At 39.1% G+C, this 16,331-nt stretch overlaps 1 protein-coding gene and 1 long non-coding RNA gene across 2 annotated transcripts in view; both read left to right on the forward strand.

Annotated features, from left to right (window-relative positions):
• Positions 1-5,476, forward strand: part of LOC125244100 — a 12,721-nt gene extending 7,245 nt beyond the window's left edge. Inside the window, exons 3-4 of the long non-coding RNA XR_007179225.1 lie at positions 4,389-4,541; positions 4,638-5,476. This is a non-coding gene — a long non-coding RNA (uncharacterized LOC125244100). The remainder of the gene's footprint in view (positions 1-4,388; positions 4,542-4,637) is intronic.
• Positions 5,477-13,510: 8,034 nt separating this feature from the next.
• Positions 13,511-15,877, forward strand: cited4b (Cbp/p300-interacting transactivator, with Glu/Asp-rich carboxy-terminal domain, 4b). Its single transcript, XM_048153231.1, has 2 exons — positions 13,511-13,686; positions 14,441-15,877. The coding sequence occupies exon 2, from the start codon at positions 14,450-14,452 to the stop codon at positions 15,203-15,205; it is 756 nt and encodes a 251-aa protein (XP_048009188.1). The 5' UTR covers positions 13,511-13,686; positions 14,441-14,449; the 3' UTR covers positions 15,206-15,877.
• The last annotated feature ends 454 nt before the right edge of the window (positions 15,878-16,331 follow it).

The following is a 16,331-nucleotide window of genomic DNA, read 5'->3' on the forward strand; positions in this document are numbered from 1 at the left end:
AGTGAAGTCCATGTTACACAATAGAATTATTTAAAATGAATTATTTAAAAATCTGTAAAATTCACAGTGACAACCTCTGACTTTGAATGACTTAAAAATCATAAAAACTCCACCATTCTCTGCAGTCATTAGTAAAACGATAGCTTTCATCCACTTGGACTTTATTTACCTCTTCACAACTTATTTTTCTCTGACTGTCTCTGGGACGGTTCACATAAAACTGAAAATTCTGTAATTATTTACTCACCCAATGTGACCTTTTTTGAAACGCACACAAAAAAGCCCTGCTCACGCTTGTCAATTTAAAGGTGCTAAAGAGGATGTTTTGTTTTATACATTTTTGCAATATTACTTGAAACTGTCTTTACTAACTGATAAAAGACTATTTATTAGGTGCACTGAAAGTAATAATATTAATATACATCATCTGTGCACGAGGTAGGGCCTTAAAAACATCAGCCAATCGTTTACGCGCTCATCGCGTAAACGATTGGCCCTCTGGCTTGTCAATCACTGCCGTTACGTTCCTTGTGAAAGACGTGCGCGGATTGGTCCTCTGGCTTGTCAATCACTGCCATGACGTTCCTTGTGCGAGACGTGCGCGGCTGCGCGCTCCAGTAACTTTCCACACTCTACAGGCGCCGCATGCAATGTTTTTGTCAGGAGACAGGAGTAACAACTGCAGATTATGAGTTACCTGCGGTGAGTCCGACGTAATGAATCCACTAACACGACACAGCGAATGCCGGTGGTAAACACTCGTGTTCCAATACTTGTGCACGAGTTTTGGGAGGCGTTCCCTCGAATCGAGCTGTGAAGGAGGGGGGTTGTTCTTACGTATGCGCTCATTTCAAAAACTCAGTAACAGTCTTTAGTTTCTCAGTCGACGAAAAGATCCTCTTTAGCACCTTTAATGACAAAGTATGGTGACTTGCATTAAGTTTTTTCTTTAAAAGAGGATGCAAATGTGTCATAAAATAATCCCATGCAACTTGTGCCATATATTGTTGTTGTTTTATTACTACGTTTTATGTATTAATCAAAAATCGCGACCTCCTATGTACATCCATGTAAGTAAGCAACAGTTTGCGCCAGAGTAGTGACAAATACTCCCCCCCCCACCCCCTCGAAATCAGGTCTCCATTAGGACCCCACGTGATCCCATCAAATTGGTTCAAATTGCTTTTAATAGGTACTCTCTTTAGCTCCTGTTTACAATTCCTACAAAATCATGTTATGATAAATGCAGTTTCAATGCTGTTATAATGACCATTTATGTCTGTGTTAGGTAGCTTATGTACTAGCATAGCATAGATACCTGATTAGCCTGATAGCTTAGTTTATACATGCACTTGCACTTACCCTACATGTATTCACAATCATCTTTAATGTAATTATGTGTTAAATTAAGTGTTGAATGCCCAAATATTTCAGTTTTAAATAAAACAAATTAGTGATGTTCAATTAGCCTATTCACTTTAGGCTATTATAATTATAATTTATTAATTAACAGTTAATCAAATGTAAGAAATGATGTTCGGTTGGTTTTATGCTGCACTAATTTGTTTTCTTATGCATTATAGAGTAAGCTATATGGGTATTTTAAATTAACATAATTCGTATACTAAGGAAAATCATTAACTGACAGTTTGGGGACACCTGATTTCGAGGGAGGACCGAATTTGTCATGACCAAAAAAAAGAAGCACACAATCTCATCTAAACTCATTTTGAGATATCAATTATAATCCATGCTAATAAAACACAAGACATGCGGCCTACAGCATAAACCTCAAAAAAGTATGTGTGTACTTCTCTCAGGTGAATATCTCTGTTCTCCTCGGTTGTCAGACAGTCAGAATCGCAATTTTTGCTTGAACGAGTTAGAGCAAATTGGCCTATCTATACCTAACTCAGTTGTTCTTTTCTTTTTGTTGCCATTTAAAAAAAATTTAATTTACAACTGATTTAATAATTTGTATCTTGATGTGTAATTCTTTAGCATTTACCGGGTGACCAAGGTATGGCAGGCGCGATACCCTGCCATATGCAATTGAGGCCCCTGGTTCTGCTGACACCCCTGTGCCGGCTCATCCTGACATCTGTGAGTCAATTAGCTGTCTAAAGAGAAAACATCCCCCTCTCCACCTTGTATACACACACACACACACATCGAGGGCAAGCAGCACAGCCGGCCCGCCCCTGAGAGTCTGTGTGTGTGAACGAAGGCCGGTGTGCTCTGGTGGGGGAGGGGTGTATATTGGTGGGGGAGGGTAATGGGGTTGGGTGTCAAGAATGTGGCTCTTGGCTCGTTCTTTTGTATGTTGTGTGTTTTTAGCGAAACAGTACAGGGATCTTACACTCTTACAACTCGACAAGTACAAGTAATAAGGTGGCAGGTGCCATTTGAGCCTAAAGGTTACAATATTTTTTAATTTTTTAAATATTTTAAATGTTTTTTTTATTTTATTTTTTACAAATCCTACATATGTACAGTAGTTTCAGCCTTGAAAAGTACACTAATACAACTTCATAGGGCCTATTTGGTTACTTTGTGTGTCTTGATTGATCAGATTGCTGTCTGTGGTTATTCATATTCCATTTATACTTCCATGAATGTGATTGGATATAAATTTGATCTACTTTTCCAACCTGCATTCACTTCCATGATGATGCTAATGCTGGGTATGATTTTTTTCTGTTGATCTCTCTCTTAGTTTCCGTTAGTGTTTTAGTTTTGTGGTTTCTCCATCCATGTGTCTCATCCACAATTGAATGAGTCTCTTAAACTTCCGTATGTTGACATATTTCCATTTGGGGGAGTGAAGTTTACATATGTGGCCTGAACCGAGTTGCAAGTATAAATACATCTGGGTGTGTCTCAAACCACCTTCTGAGGCATCTAGGATGGGTCTTATCCCAATCAGATAGCTAGACCAAGTGTAAATACTGTGATCATTGCTCAAGCACACATACGACCTTCTGCATCTGAAAACACATGTGTATCTTTCTCTCGCAACTCAGCATGTGGTTTCCAGCTCGTCTCTGATGCGTCCCACATTCTTCGTACCGTCCCCGATGCCCTCTGCATCCTTAGGCTCTGCTATGGAAATACGCCTCAGTCTCCCTGCTAATTATTAAAGAAGCACCACCTCATTAACTGGGCTAGGGGATAATAAAAGATTCATGCAGCATTCTTAGCGTCGCTGCACGCTCAGCTCTTTTCCCTCTCTCTCTCTCCCACCTCGTCTCGTCTCCCGAGGATTCTCACGCAAGATACTTATCTGTTATCCATACAGGTCCCTCTCACTCTCTCAGTTTATTCAGGCTGCCAGCCATCTTTAGTCGTGGCTGTATGCCAAGTGCCTTCAGATCAGAGATTGGAGGAACGGTTGTGAAATAAAATGATTAACTATTGAGAAAAGCGAAAGTCAAAACGGCATAAAAATATCTTAAACGTCAATTTGTTAATTCACAATTCCATTAAAGTTTATTTGTATACCGCTTCATAGTTGCAACTATTTAATCATTACTAACTAGTGTCAAATTAACTATTAAAAGGGTTTCCCAGTAGTGTGATGGTTTTCAGTGTTTTTTTTTAAACTTTATGCGATTACACAATGGGTAGATAAGGCCGTTTTCAAATGTCAACAAACAATGGCTAAAGTAAAATGTCACCATTGTGCTCCATTACATCTCATATGCAAATACCCCCTTTTACAGCTCAAAACCCCAGTAATGAAATTCCTGTGAAAAATACCCACGGTTTAATAATCCCTAAATGACACAAAAGATTGGAGATCATCAAACATTTAAAGATCACATCCAGCTCCCGCAGATAAGACCATTTCTTGTCATCTATTGAATAAACATGACACTCACAGAGAAATCGTGGCATTACTGAATGCATATGGGAGTTTCCAAGGTAAGGAATCACTGCCTTGTTCCTCATAACAACACCATCTAAAGTTGCTCATTTACTTTCTATTTCTTGTAATTGTGGTTCTCTTTTATGAAACATTGCGAGTTTCAATTTGTTATTAATATGACATTTCAAATCTGTTCCAAATATGTTATTTTGTTTTGCAATTTTTGGTATGACACAAACCCATTCCCAAACAAACAACAAAGTAGTAATTTCTGAAATTTTATTTTATACCAAATATCCAGTATTTGTGTACTCTATGCCAAGAAAAAAAAAGTTTGCTTTTGCATAAAATAAATTGTATTACAGTACTAATACTAATAAAGGATGTTTAATATGCAGTTACATTAATGCTTGGAGAGTGTTTATGGTGCATAGCCGCATAGCTTTTGGATATTTTGGAATAAAAACAACCTTATAGTGACAGCACAAAGGCATGTCATTGATCTCCCCTGTATCCACAGAACGAGAACTGATGGATAGCCCTGTCTCCATAACCCATAAATAATCAACACTTTCAGTACCTAGGCATGAACAACTGTGGAGTAAACAGTGATTTACTAACAGTGGAAAGGGAATCTCAACACCGTTTAACAGTTCACTGTACTTCTGAACAGGTACAGTATAGACCATGTATACAGTGCTAGATAATATTAAATTTTGTTAATTTGTGCACTAGTTTGTGATGATTATGATTCTAGTTTCATTTTCAGGGCTGCTTTCAACAGGATGTGGCACTCTCTAAAGGGGGTTTAGAGAAGCCAAAAGCTGCTCTCGCTCCCTGAAACAAGACCCTCCAGTGCAAAAGAGAGAGACTCTTCCTCAGAGGCTGTGTATCCACCCACTGTCCTCTCCCATGGCCCTGACTCACCATGTCCAGCAGCCTCCACTTCCCAGTGATGGGGCGTTCTGTTCACCAAGAGGAAGCATTGCGTGTATTTATAGACATTTCTCGTATGAGAAGTCTGAACAATAACAAACCCCCACCCCCACAGCCACTTCACCACCACAACACAAAATAAGGTAAGGAGGGGTGGCTCGCAAGTGAGTGCTGATAGAATCAAACTTTAGTTTCGCTGTTCGATGATGACAGGAAAATAAAACTGAGAGCACTGCACTCTTGTTACAGTTTACAAGGTGGTTTTGACAGCTAACATAGAACTGGGTGATTTCAGTGTGACAGTAATCAGGGAAAAAACTGGGTTATCATGCAATTTTGGTGCCTGCATTATCAGCTCAATTTATCTTAGATAAAAAAAAACTCAGTTACATATATCAACAACTGTTTGTATGTCTTCAAAGAAGATTAAGAATGAATAGTTGTTCAAACACTTGCCATGAATATGGTGCACTCTGCCGCTTCTGTAACTTTTTAAAGCATTATAGACACAAATTCATTCATTTTTTCTGAGATTATTATCTAACATAAAATTAGCCTAGCATGAAAAAAAGCAAGTTTTAAACATCAAATATCAGTATCCTCCCTCATTTTGTCCTGTCACACCTCAAAGGTCTTTGTACATTTTTGGTTTGACTGTACAGTCAAACCAAAAATTATTCAGACATTTTTGATAGTTTTGATACATAAATGAACTATAGCGTAGTAAAAATTTAAGTGAGGATAGCAAAATAAAGTAAACTGTGACATATTATACCCAGAAATTCTTCATACAGTGGACTACCAGTAAAATTGATAAAGAATTGGAACCAACAATTATTCAGACACTTTGACCTTTGACTTTGCTTAAGTGTTATCGGACATAATTAAGATTAATTTTTTTCTGACAGTTTAAATCTGAGATCTTGTCCTGTCTTGCTCACATACAATAAATTTGACCTGTCTTGCTCACATACAATAAATATATACTTATTTGAGGAACTTATCCTCAAATATATATATATATATATATATATAATGTACACAACATAAAAAAAAATAAAAAAAAAACGTTAAATAGTTTTAAGGACCATCTGTTTGTTGTACATTCAAGGCCATGGGCACCCACAATGCTTTCTGTCTAACCGCTCCACTGTATACAGTGAGAGACATAAACACTGAGTCACACACCTTTAGAACAACAACAATATGGGACGTGTATTCTTACAGGTCTCACAGCTGCGCCCGTCAGCTGTGCAGTGAGAGAACCAGATCATGCAAAAATGGTGCACACATCACAACTGAAACAGATTGTTTTGCGTGAACAAAACTGGGTCTGCAGGTGCTGAAACCACCATGCACCCATGTCTGCATGTAGCAAAATGTAGCAAAATGTCAACAAAATGGAACACCTTTTACTTAATTATCTGTGAATGCTCCAACAGGCAGCTTGGTGATTATGGGCCAACCACTAAGCTTTAGAAGGTAACGCCTGTGATGGTTCTAGAGCACTGAGATGAACTCTTTCAATGGCCTGTGTCTTGAGTGGGTGGTAACACTCTTTAGTTTGCTAAGTGTATGTGTTAAGTCTTGGTGCTTCAGGAGAAGTTGATCTGTAGAATTAGACAAAGCATTATGGATATGCAGGGTCTTGGGGGAAGGGTTGGATGTGTGGGGGTGGGGAGAAGATTCTCTGAAGCCCAGCAGGTGTGTTTCTGTTTTGGTGAAACAGTAGAAGGTCCTGCTCCTGCTGTCATACAGCGCAGTCTTGGGAAAATCTGAACTATGCCCTATAATTGTGACATTGGAAGTTATGAGGCCAGTCACAAGATAAAGGTTTTGTTATATTACAGCCGTCATACCTTATGATGAGTCTTGTCTGTGTAAAATGCACGTAATAGAAATGTAATCACATATGTAATAATCTGACTGATTTAGCTGTTTTTAAATAAATTGCCAGACCTTCTACTGTTTCACCTTCTACTGTTTCACTAATAATTGTGACATTGGAAGTTAAGAGGCCAGTCACAAGATAAAGGTTTTGTTATATTACAGCCGTCACACCTTATGATGAGTCTTGTCTGTGTAAGACGCACGTAATAGAAATGTTATCACATATGTAATAATCTGACTGATTTAGCTGTTTTTAAATAAATTGCCAAACATTCCATGGAAGTCAACAACAAATCGCACAGCTAAATCATATTCGATCTGTTGCAACTCATAATTGCGTCATGTATTTATAGGGAGTGCACTTGTAAGGCAGCCAGAACCCAAACCCTGACCTGATGTGACCCTGTTGACACATATTACTTACAATTTGTAATAACTTCATGCCAGAATACTGATGAAAACGAGTTCCCAGCCCCTACTAAGAAATCTATTGAAAACACAATGGCGAAAACAACAGCTTTGCACCAATATCCAGCTGCTTAAATCTTGTGTGAGAGAGCAAGGGGTCATTTTGGAGCTAAATAAACAAGGTAGATAGTGAAGTGTTTCTGTAACTGGGTTGGAGGGGGTTGGGGTGGCTGTAAGTCTGATCTTCTCATAGCAAAGCAGGGCAATGTGTCTGAGAAACTCTTGCATATGCTATAGACCTTATTTTCCAGAGAAACAAGAGCGCCGCCATCTTTAGAATATTTGAACTTCCGTTTTTGCGGTAGCTCTGTATATTTCTATGGCAACGCTGTCAAAGAATAATTAGCTGGTGAAGTGGATTTACCTGTTATAGAGTTAATGAAAGTTATCATGAGCATTGTTATGTTTAAAGCAGATGTCTTAACAAATGTCAATAGACCGGGAAGATTTTAAAATGAGCAGTTCATTCATAAATACATAAGATCGCTGTGGAAATACAAACCGGAAGTCAAAAGAACGAGCGCAGCGCTGAAAAGGGGCGGAGCTACATAAGGTCTATAGCATGCTGTAACATATATGATTTACTCTTTTTACTTTCTCAATGTGGTGTACACTACCATTCAAACATTTGGGGTTGGTTTTTGACAAATATACAGTAAAAACAGTAATATTGTGAAAAATTATTACAATTTAAAACTGTTTTCCATTTTATTATATTTTAAAATGTCAGTTATTCCTGTGATGGGCATACACTGAATTTTCAGCAGCCATTACTCCAGTGTTCAGTGTCACATGATCCTTCAGAAATCATTCTAATATCCTGGTGCTCAAGAAACATGTCTTATTATTATCAATGTTGAAAAAAAGTTCTGCTGCTTAATATTTTTGTGGAAAACGTTAGAGAATTTTTCAGGAATCATTGTCTTTGCTGAATATTTTCATTCAAAAAAAAAAATCTTCCCGACTCCAAACTTTTGAACGGAAGTGTATTTCCAAATTCAACAATTCAATTTCAGGAATTAACTAGATGGTGAAAAGTGGGTGTCGCATATTTAGAATGGAGCCAGATCGAGCTTAAACGGTGCCTAGATATTTGGCTGTTGGTTAGCAATATTGGTTATCCAAGTGACATCAGTGTAAGTCAAAAAGATGAAGAGCATGTAGTTAATATATATTGATTAAAAATTATGAAGACCATATGCGGACTGATGAGTCATTCAGAATAAGCTCAAGAATGTGAATTTAAAAAGTATGTAATATGCCTACAGCTTAGCATATCCACAACAAACAGTAATTCTTTGGTGAACATGTAAATGGTAGTGAACGTAGTCTGATAAAGCTGTCAATTTTACGTATACAATCTGCAGTCTCAATATCAACTGTATTTAGCCTCTCTTGAGTAGCAGGCGGCTCTTGGTGGCAGTTGGCTGGCCCCTCCTCCAGCTTCTTGCCTCTTTGCTAATCAGGTGTGGGGGAGGACGAGCCCGCGGCTGGCCAGATACACACACTGTAGTGTACGAACAAGCCAGCAAAATAGGTGTCTAAGCTAGCCGCTAAACCACTAACTGTAGGGCAAGTTTTCAGGGCTGTGGTGTTGCTGATATCCACGGGCATGTTTAGGCTTAATCATATGTTTGAATGGTTTGTGCGTCAATGGACATTAATCCTCCATGTCTACATCTACACTCTTGCAGAGCTGTGGCATTGTAGGTAAATAAGCAGCTCCCACAGCTGAGTTCTCAATGGACTGTGCATCTGCCCCGAGGGGCGGATGAGGTCTAATGCACAGGTAATTGTGAATATGTGGTGTGATTATTCTCAGTAAAATATTGATTCTAACCACAGCTGCTTTATTCTGTTGGTGAATCAGAACACCTGACCCTAGATAAATGATTATTAAAAACAGAGATCTTACTCTTTGTATGTACACACAGCTTGGTGAAAGTCTTTGTATTGTATTCTTTATTTGGATCCCCATTAGCAATTAGTTGCCTGAGGTGCAACTCAAAATATAAAAGAGACAACATGAATAAAGTCTTAAAAGTTTAGAGAAGATAACATGTCATGTGGTGTGACATGCTGTTTTCATTACTTAAGGGTACTTTTACACAACAAAGATGTACTAAAAACTGAAAAGTTTTTCCATTGCGTTTTTGCGTACAGACGACAACGTTGTCAAAATGATCCCCATCCATGTGGATCCACGAAAACAACTAAAAAAAAGCTGTATTATGCATGCCAGACCAGTAGTTGGCGATGTCAATTGTAAAGAAACACTACATGCCTATAGACTGAACACGTAATACGCATGAGCATATGTGATGTTACCGTTTTCAAAAATTCGGGGTTTTGTAGTTTATATGTAGAAGATAAGCTTGCACTTTGAAACACATTTCAAAAGTTCGCTTTTTCGGTCCCCCAAAATGCAGTTGTTGTGTAAATTAATGGCCAAAACGCATAAAATGTTTCTCGTTTTCAGTTGAAAATGGTGTCATGTAAACGGCCTCTTAAAGACTCCTATCAATTAATGAAATATTTGTAATATTTGTCTCTTAAAGGTGCCCTAGATTCAAAAATTGAATTTACCTCGGCATAGTTAAATAACAAGAGTTCAGTACATGGAAATGACATACAGTGAGTCTCAAACTCCATTGTTTCCTCCTTCTTATATAAATCTCATTTGTTTAAAAGATCTCAGAAGAATAGGCGAATCTCAACATAACACCGACCGTTACGTAACAGTCGGGGTGTACGCCCCCAATATTTGCATATGCCAGCCCATGATCGAGGCATTACACAAGGGCAGCCAGTATTAACGTCTGGATGTGCACAGCTGAATCAACAGACTAGCAAGCAAGAACAATAGTGAAAAATGGCAGATGGAGCAATAATAACTGACATGATCCATGATAACATGATATTTTTAGTGATATTTGTAAATTGTCTTTCTAAATGTTTCGTTAGCATGTTGCTAATGTACTGTTAAATGTGGTTAAAGTTACCATTGTTTATTACTGTATTCTCGGAAACGGAGAGCCGTCGCTATTTTCATTTTTAAACACTTGCAGTCTGTATAATTCATAAACACAACTTCATTCTTTATAAATCTCCAACAGTGTAGCATTAGCCGTTAGCCACGGAGCATAGCCTCAAACTCTGTAACACTGTACTTACGCGATTAGACATGCTGCATGACGAACACTTTGTAAAGATCCATTTTGATGGTTATATTAGCTGTTTGAACTTTTTTTATGTTGTTTAAGGCAAGCGCGAGCTCTTGGGGCGTGAAGCACGAGAAGTAAAGGGCCACACACCCTGAATCGCTCATTTCTAATTATGCCCCAAAATAGGCAGTTAAAAAAATAAATTAAAAAGAATGTATGGGGTATTTTGAGCTGAAACTTCACAGACACATTCAGGGGACACCTTAGACTTATATTACATCTTTTGAAAAAAAAGTTCTAGGGCACCTTTCCCCCAGTGTGTGGGGGAAAGTAATGCGTTACAATATTGTGTTACTTCCTAAAAAAGGAACTAATTGCGTTACTAAGTTACTTATTATGGAAAGTAATGCATTACGTTATTTTTTGTACTACTTTTTCTCTCCTGGGCTGGACTTGGTTGTTTGTTTGTTTTAAATAACAAAATAACAAAAGTTCTATTTTTGAAAATGTAAAGGCCCTTTCATACCAAAAATGAAATGACTTACTTCAGCAATAAAAACAAAACAAAAAATGAACACAAATGTGATGTTTAACTACATTTTTTGCTTGATAGCAGGTTGAATTAATAATAATAATTTGTTGCATTTATATAGCACTTTTCTGGTCACTCAAAGCACATTACATATGGAAGGGGGAATCTCCTCAACCACCACCAATGTGCAGCATCCACCTGGATCATGCGACGGCAGCCATATTGCGCCAGAACGCCTACCACACACCAACTTATTGGTAGAGAAGAGACAGAGTGATGAAGCCAATTAGTATACTGGGATGATTAGGAGGCCATTATGGACAGAGGCCAATGGGCAAATTTGGCCAGGATGCCGGGGTTACACCTCTACTCTTTTTGAAGGACATCCTGGGATTTTTATTGGTTTTTAATTGGTTTATCAAAGGTCAACAGCAAAGATAAAGTTAGATTAAATACATCAATTATGTATTATTCAACATTTTAATTATGGCAGGTTTGGTTAATAGTTTCCATTTCACTGTTTTTATTCATTTTGAGGAATAGTGAATCTGCTTTTGTGCAAGCGAGATGAGTAAATGCATGCTAACATTTAGTCTAGATGAGCCTCTGCACCTCATTCCCGAATTCTCTCAACATGGGGACAGGAGAGCTGGCAGTCAATAAAAGGGAAAACTTGTGTTACTTATTTGAAAAAGCAACTCAGATATTTTGTTGAAAATGTAAAAGTAATGTGTTACTATACTAGGTCATTGAAAAAGTAATCTGATTACGTAACTCAGGTTACTTGTAATGAGGTTCCCACAACACTGCATTTGTGTCGCACTGCAGGACCATATAAAATGAACTAGTGAACGAAAAGCATGGTGGGAAACTTGAAACACTTGGTGACTAGCACATAGAATACACACTTTTATTTATACATTCATAAAATTTTAACCTAATATTTAAAAAACAAAAAGACCTCAGCTACCTAAAACATGAATGGAATTTCCAGATGAAATAAGTAATTCAAATACCAAACACCAAAACAAACACTACAAAACTACAACAAAAATGAAAGAAATAATATATAGAGCAAATATTTTGAACAAGCCTCTATTTACTAACTGCTTGAAAAAGTATGTATTTTATGCTTCAGGCAGCAGAAGCTCAATACAGAACAGTTTTCTTCAAGGAGTTTGGTAATGCCAGATGATCCATAATCACATGACTAGTGCTATAATCATGAGCAAGCCCTATATACTATAAACAATTTTCAACTGATGACCTTTCATATCCAGATAAACAATGACATGGAAGGAACAAAAAGAACTAGCTGGTCTTGCTGAAGATGATCTTGTTGCTCAGTTCTGTACAAGCTGAACATTTTAGTTGGGCTAGATTGGACTGCTATAAAAATCAGTTTATGCTTATCATGATTACTTAACTTTGGACCTATAATGTGAAACTGATGTGACTTCTGTCACATACCTCCTAACACCACAAAATTTGCCTTTAACACTTTAGAGGTGCAGCAAGCTGTTGAAGGTGCTAACAGATTATCATACAAATTACACCCATGATCTTGGCAATAACATGAAACAAAGACACTGGAATTGATATGTTAATTTGTCAAGAGATAATGCACTTTAGAGGTGTGAGGTTCTGCTCTGACCAGTGTTGACCTCTGAGTAAACAGAGAGCTATTGTGACCAAACAGAGGATGTTGATTCCCTGTTCTCCCAAACAGACAAGCCCAGTGTTGTTGTGTTTGGAGCAAGGCAAGTGACCAGGGCCTAGTTTGGGTCTTGCTACATTACAGCATCTTCATTAAGATCACCAGAACTGCTCTCCCACCATTTAGTCTACCTTGTGATCTGCAACTTCCAATAAATTGCACATGCGGCCCAGCCTTGCATGCTCACCACCACCACTTCAGCCGGTGGCCCAGAATAGCACCAGCATTCCTTTCCCCTCCCCTCTCTCTCACCCAGCAAAGACACAGCACAGCAGAGCGCTGGGTCACATGGACTGCCACAGAGCCGCCAGATCACACACACTCACACCGACCAAAACAAAAACAGCTCTGGAGACCAACATGTAAGGACATATACTACAGATATACAATAAGATTAATAGTCCAAAACTGTTTTGTCTTCAGCTAGATATGTTTGCTATCTAGATTCAGATGCAAGAAGCTTTATTTGCATTGCAACATTATGGACATAATATACACAAAACACACATTTCAGCATTTCAAGACTGTACACATATATAAACACTATCTATCTATCTATCTATCTATCTATCTATCTATCTATCTATCTATCTATCTATCTATCTATCTATCTATCTATCTATCTATCTATCTATCTATCTATCTATCTATCTATCTATCTATCTATCTATCTATCTATCTATCTATCTATCTATCTATCTATCTTTGCTTTACATCACACAGATCAACTTCTTCGAAAGGGATTTCCTCTTCACTTTAAATCAGAAACAGAATAACAACCCAAAATTGTGGACAGAAATTGGCCAGTGTTTGACAGAAACCGCTAGGGGTTTCTATGCACACTGATATTAAGCAGCAGGGCCAATGGCAACAAAGGATAGAGAGTCAACGATAGCTCCACCTCTCCGCTTTTCTCATGTATATAAGCCGTGGAGTTGACCCAGAAAACACACACTCGTTTGAAGATAGTGAGCAGCGTTCTTTTGTGTGTCGGTCCGCTGGAGTATGAAGCTTCACCTTGTGGAATATAAAGTATAGTTCTTCAGAGGCTTTTGAACCGATAAAGCTCAATTGTCCTGCCGCGGCGGAGTCACTGATCATAGGACACGGGGTAAGAGATTCAAAACGCTTGAGAAACTCACGGACTGTGTCTCAAAACACAGTGTGCTGCCTATCTAGACAGCATTATAGTCGCTAAAAGCGCGTGCAGCATTTTTGGGCTTTTGCACGCGTCCGTGATGCCCAAAACGCTGTCTTGGTAGGCAGCTCAGTAGATTTTGAGACACCGCCAGTGCTTTAGAGCTCAGGGTGGCAGATCCATTGTTTGCTTGACTGCACGGTGACTTTCTTTGGATTTATGCTTTGCATTCTTTAATTTTCTGTGTGTAAAGTACAGCATTGTAATATAGATTATGGGCGTTTCTTTTTTTTCTTCTACTAAAATAATGGTTTAGCCTAATTCAAATGCGTTTTCAGTTACCCTCATTGTTTATCTCCAGTGGTTAAACATACTTAGCATTTATTTAGATGGAAATTAGATAAGGCTATGTGTGAACGGTTTAGAACGGGGAGGAATACCCCACTCAATTTTAAGTGTTGTTTGGATGTGCACCATTGGGTCTTAAGAGGTTGTAGTGTGTTGAGTGGGTAGTCAGGTGGGTTGGAGGGTGAAAAAAAATAGTCAAACACCTCTCCTACCTGTCTATAGAGGGAAAATTAGTGTAGTCACTACTGAATGTTGACAAACTGTTAGAATTATAGAATTAAACTGCACATATTTACTTTGATTTGGCTGAGATTAAAAGGACTTCCTTCTGTTGTCATCACTTCAATTCTAAGTCTAATCTCATCTGTTTTTAATGAAGGGAGATTCTATGGCAGAGCACATGATGATGCCCATGAACCACAGCCAGGGAAATGGGGGTCTGCATGGCTACCGGATTGGCATGAACGGAGGCCTGCAGGCGGGCCCCCAGCAGCACGCGCCCCAGCCCAGCCTGAGAGCCATGCCCAACGGACAGATGATGCACTATGGAGCGGGGCCTCAAGGAAACCTGGAGGCCGCCATGCGCCAGCGGGCCAATATGGTGGGGCCTATGAATGGACAGATGGGTCACCACCAAATGCAGTCGAACATGATGTTCAACAACCAGGGCCAGCAGCAACAGCAACATCACGTTCAGCAGCACCAACAGCAGCAGCATCAACAGCACCACCACATGCACCAAGCGCAGCAGCAACAGCCTCCGCCACAGCAGCAACAACAACAACAGTACATGAGCGGGGGTCTCACTTCCCAACAGCTCATGGCCAGCATGCACCTTCAGAAACTCAACACGCAGTACCATGGACACCCGCTGGGACACATGAACGGCAACCACATGGGGAACGGGGCACAGTTTCGCATGGGTCAGGCCCAGCTAAGCAACATGCAACATATGGCCGGCCCGGCTCTCAGTCTCAACGGCATGGACGCAGATTTGATCGACGAAGAGGTTTTGACATCGCTGGTTATGGAGCTAGGATTGGACAGGGTGCAGGAACTCCCTGAACTCTTCCTGGGACAGAACGAGTTTGACTTTATCTCAGACTTTGTGAGCAAACAGCAGCCAAGCACCGTTAGCTGCTGAGACCGGACCATATGGACGCTTGAAGGCGGGATGGGCAGCGACCGTTGCTCTCTTGATTTATTTGTGACTGCCATCACCAAGACGAGGCGATCAGATGCCTCTTTGTCCACAGAAACGGGTGGTAAAGCTCCTGTCAGGACTACAGTTCTGTTTCTGGCTGGAACGCTGGGCAGCGTTCCGTGGATGAATGAATGTAACAACACTTCAGAACTGTGAACTTGGTGCAATGTAAAGACACTCGAACCTTATTTGTCTTCAATGCAGTTTTACATTTAAAAATGTATTTATTTATTGCTTATCAGATGTATTAACATAGAACAAAAACAGCCATGACATTAAGAGCCTGTGGTTTATGGAAACTCCCAGAATGGGATTGCTGAACTGTTGTTTTTGATAATTTAGACTCCAAACTTTTGTTCATCCCACTCAAACTGTAAGTCTAATGTTTTGTTGGACAGTAAAGTCTCAGTAAACCCAAACCACAGCTTGTTTACAATAGTGGTTAATGCCTGTCTTGATACAATGGTCTGTCTAAGCTTTAGAATTGCCTTAAATCAAGTTGCTTTTATTTATTTGTCTCCCCCACCCCCTAACAGTCCAGGAGGGCTCAAACCTATGTGTGACTTGTAATAAAGATGGCCATGTTTTAACTGTGGCCTAATTTTTCATCAATCTCTCATCTTATTTGTGGAAATGAAAAGGGGTGAGTGAAGAAGGTATAAGTCAAAAGCAAGCCGAAAAGCTACAGAATATAAGTCTATGATTAGCTTCATCTGGTTTAACGTGTCAAGATTTCTCTTTAAATGATCTTCCTGGGACAAAGTGTTTCCTTCATTAGTTATGCACCAATATCATTAAAGGGATGGTGCACTCATTGTTCCAACTTTATGCATTTTCTTCAATGGAAGAGAAGTTTATTTTGAGAGACTGTGTTGGGTTTTTTCCTTCTCCATACAGTGCAGGTCAATAGGGTCCGACGTTGTTTTGGACACCATTGAATTTCATTGTATGGACATTAATATCCTTCAAAATCTCATCTTTTGCCGTTCAGAAAGTTGTAAAGGTTTGGGAAAGCATGAAGCTGGGAAATCTAATGTGCAAAAGTGTTAGAAACAATGGCTATGCC

This window comes from Megalobrama amblycephala, linkage group LG13, assembly GCF_018812025.1.
Source record: "Megalobrama amblycephala isolate DHTTF-2021 linkage group LG13, ASM1881202v1, whole genome shotgun sequence".
Classification (NCBI taxonomy): domain Eukaryota; kingdom Metazoa; phylum Chordata; class Actinopteri; order Cypriniformes; family Xenocyprididae; genus Megalobrama; species Megalobrama amblycephala.

Coding starts and splice junctions, on each gene's coding strand:
- cited4b (XM_048153231.1), top strand. CDS start 14,450: ATGGCAGAGCACATGATGATGCCCATGAACCACAGCCAGGGAAATGGG.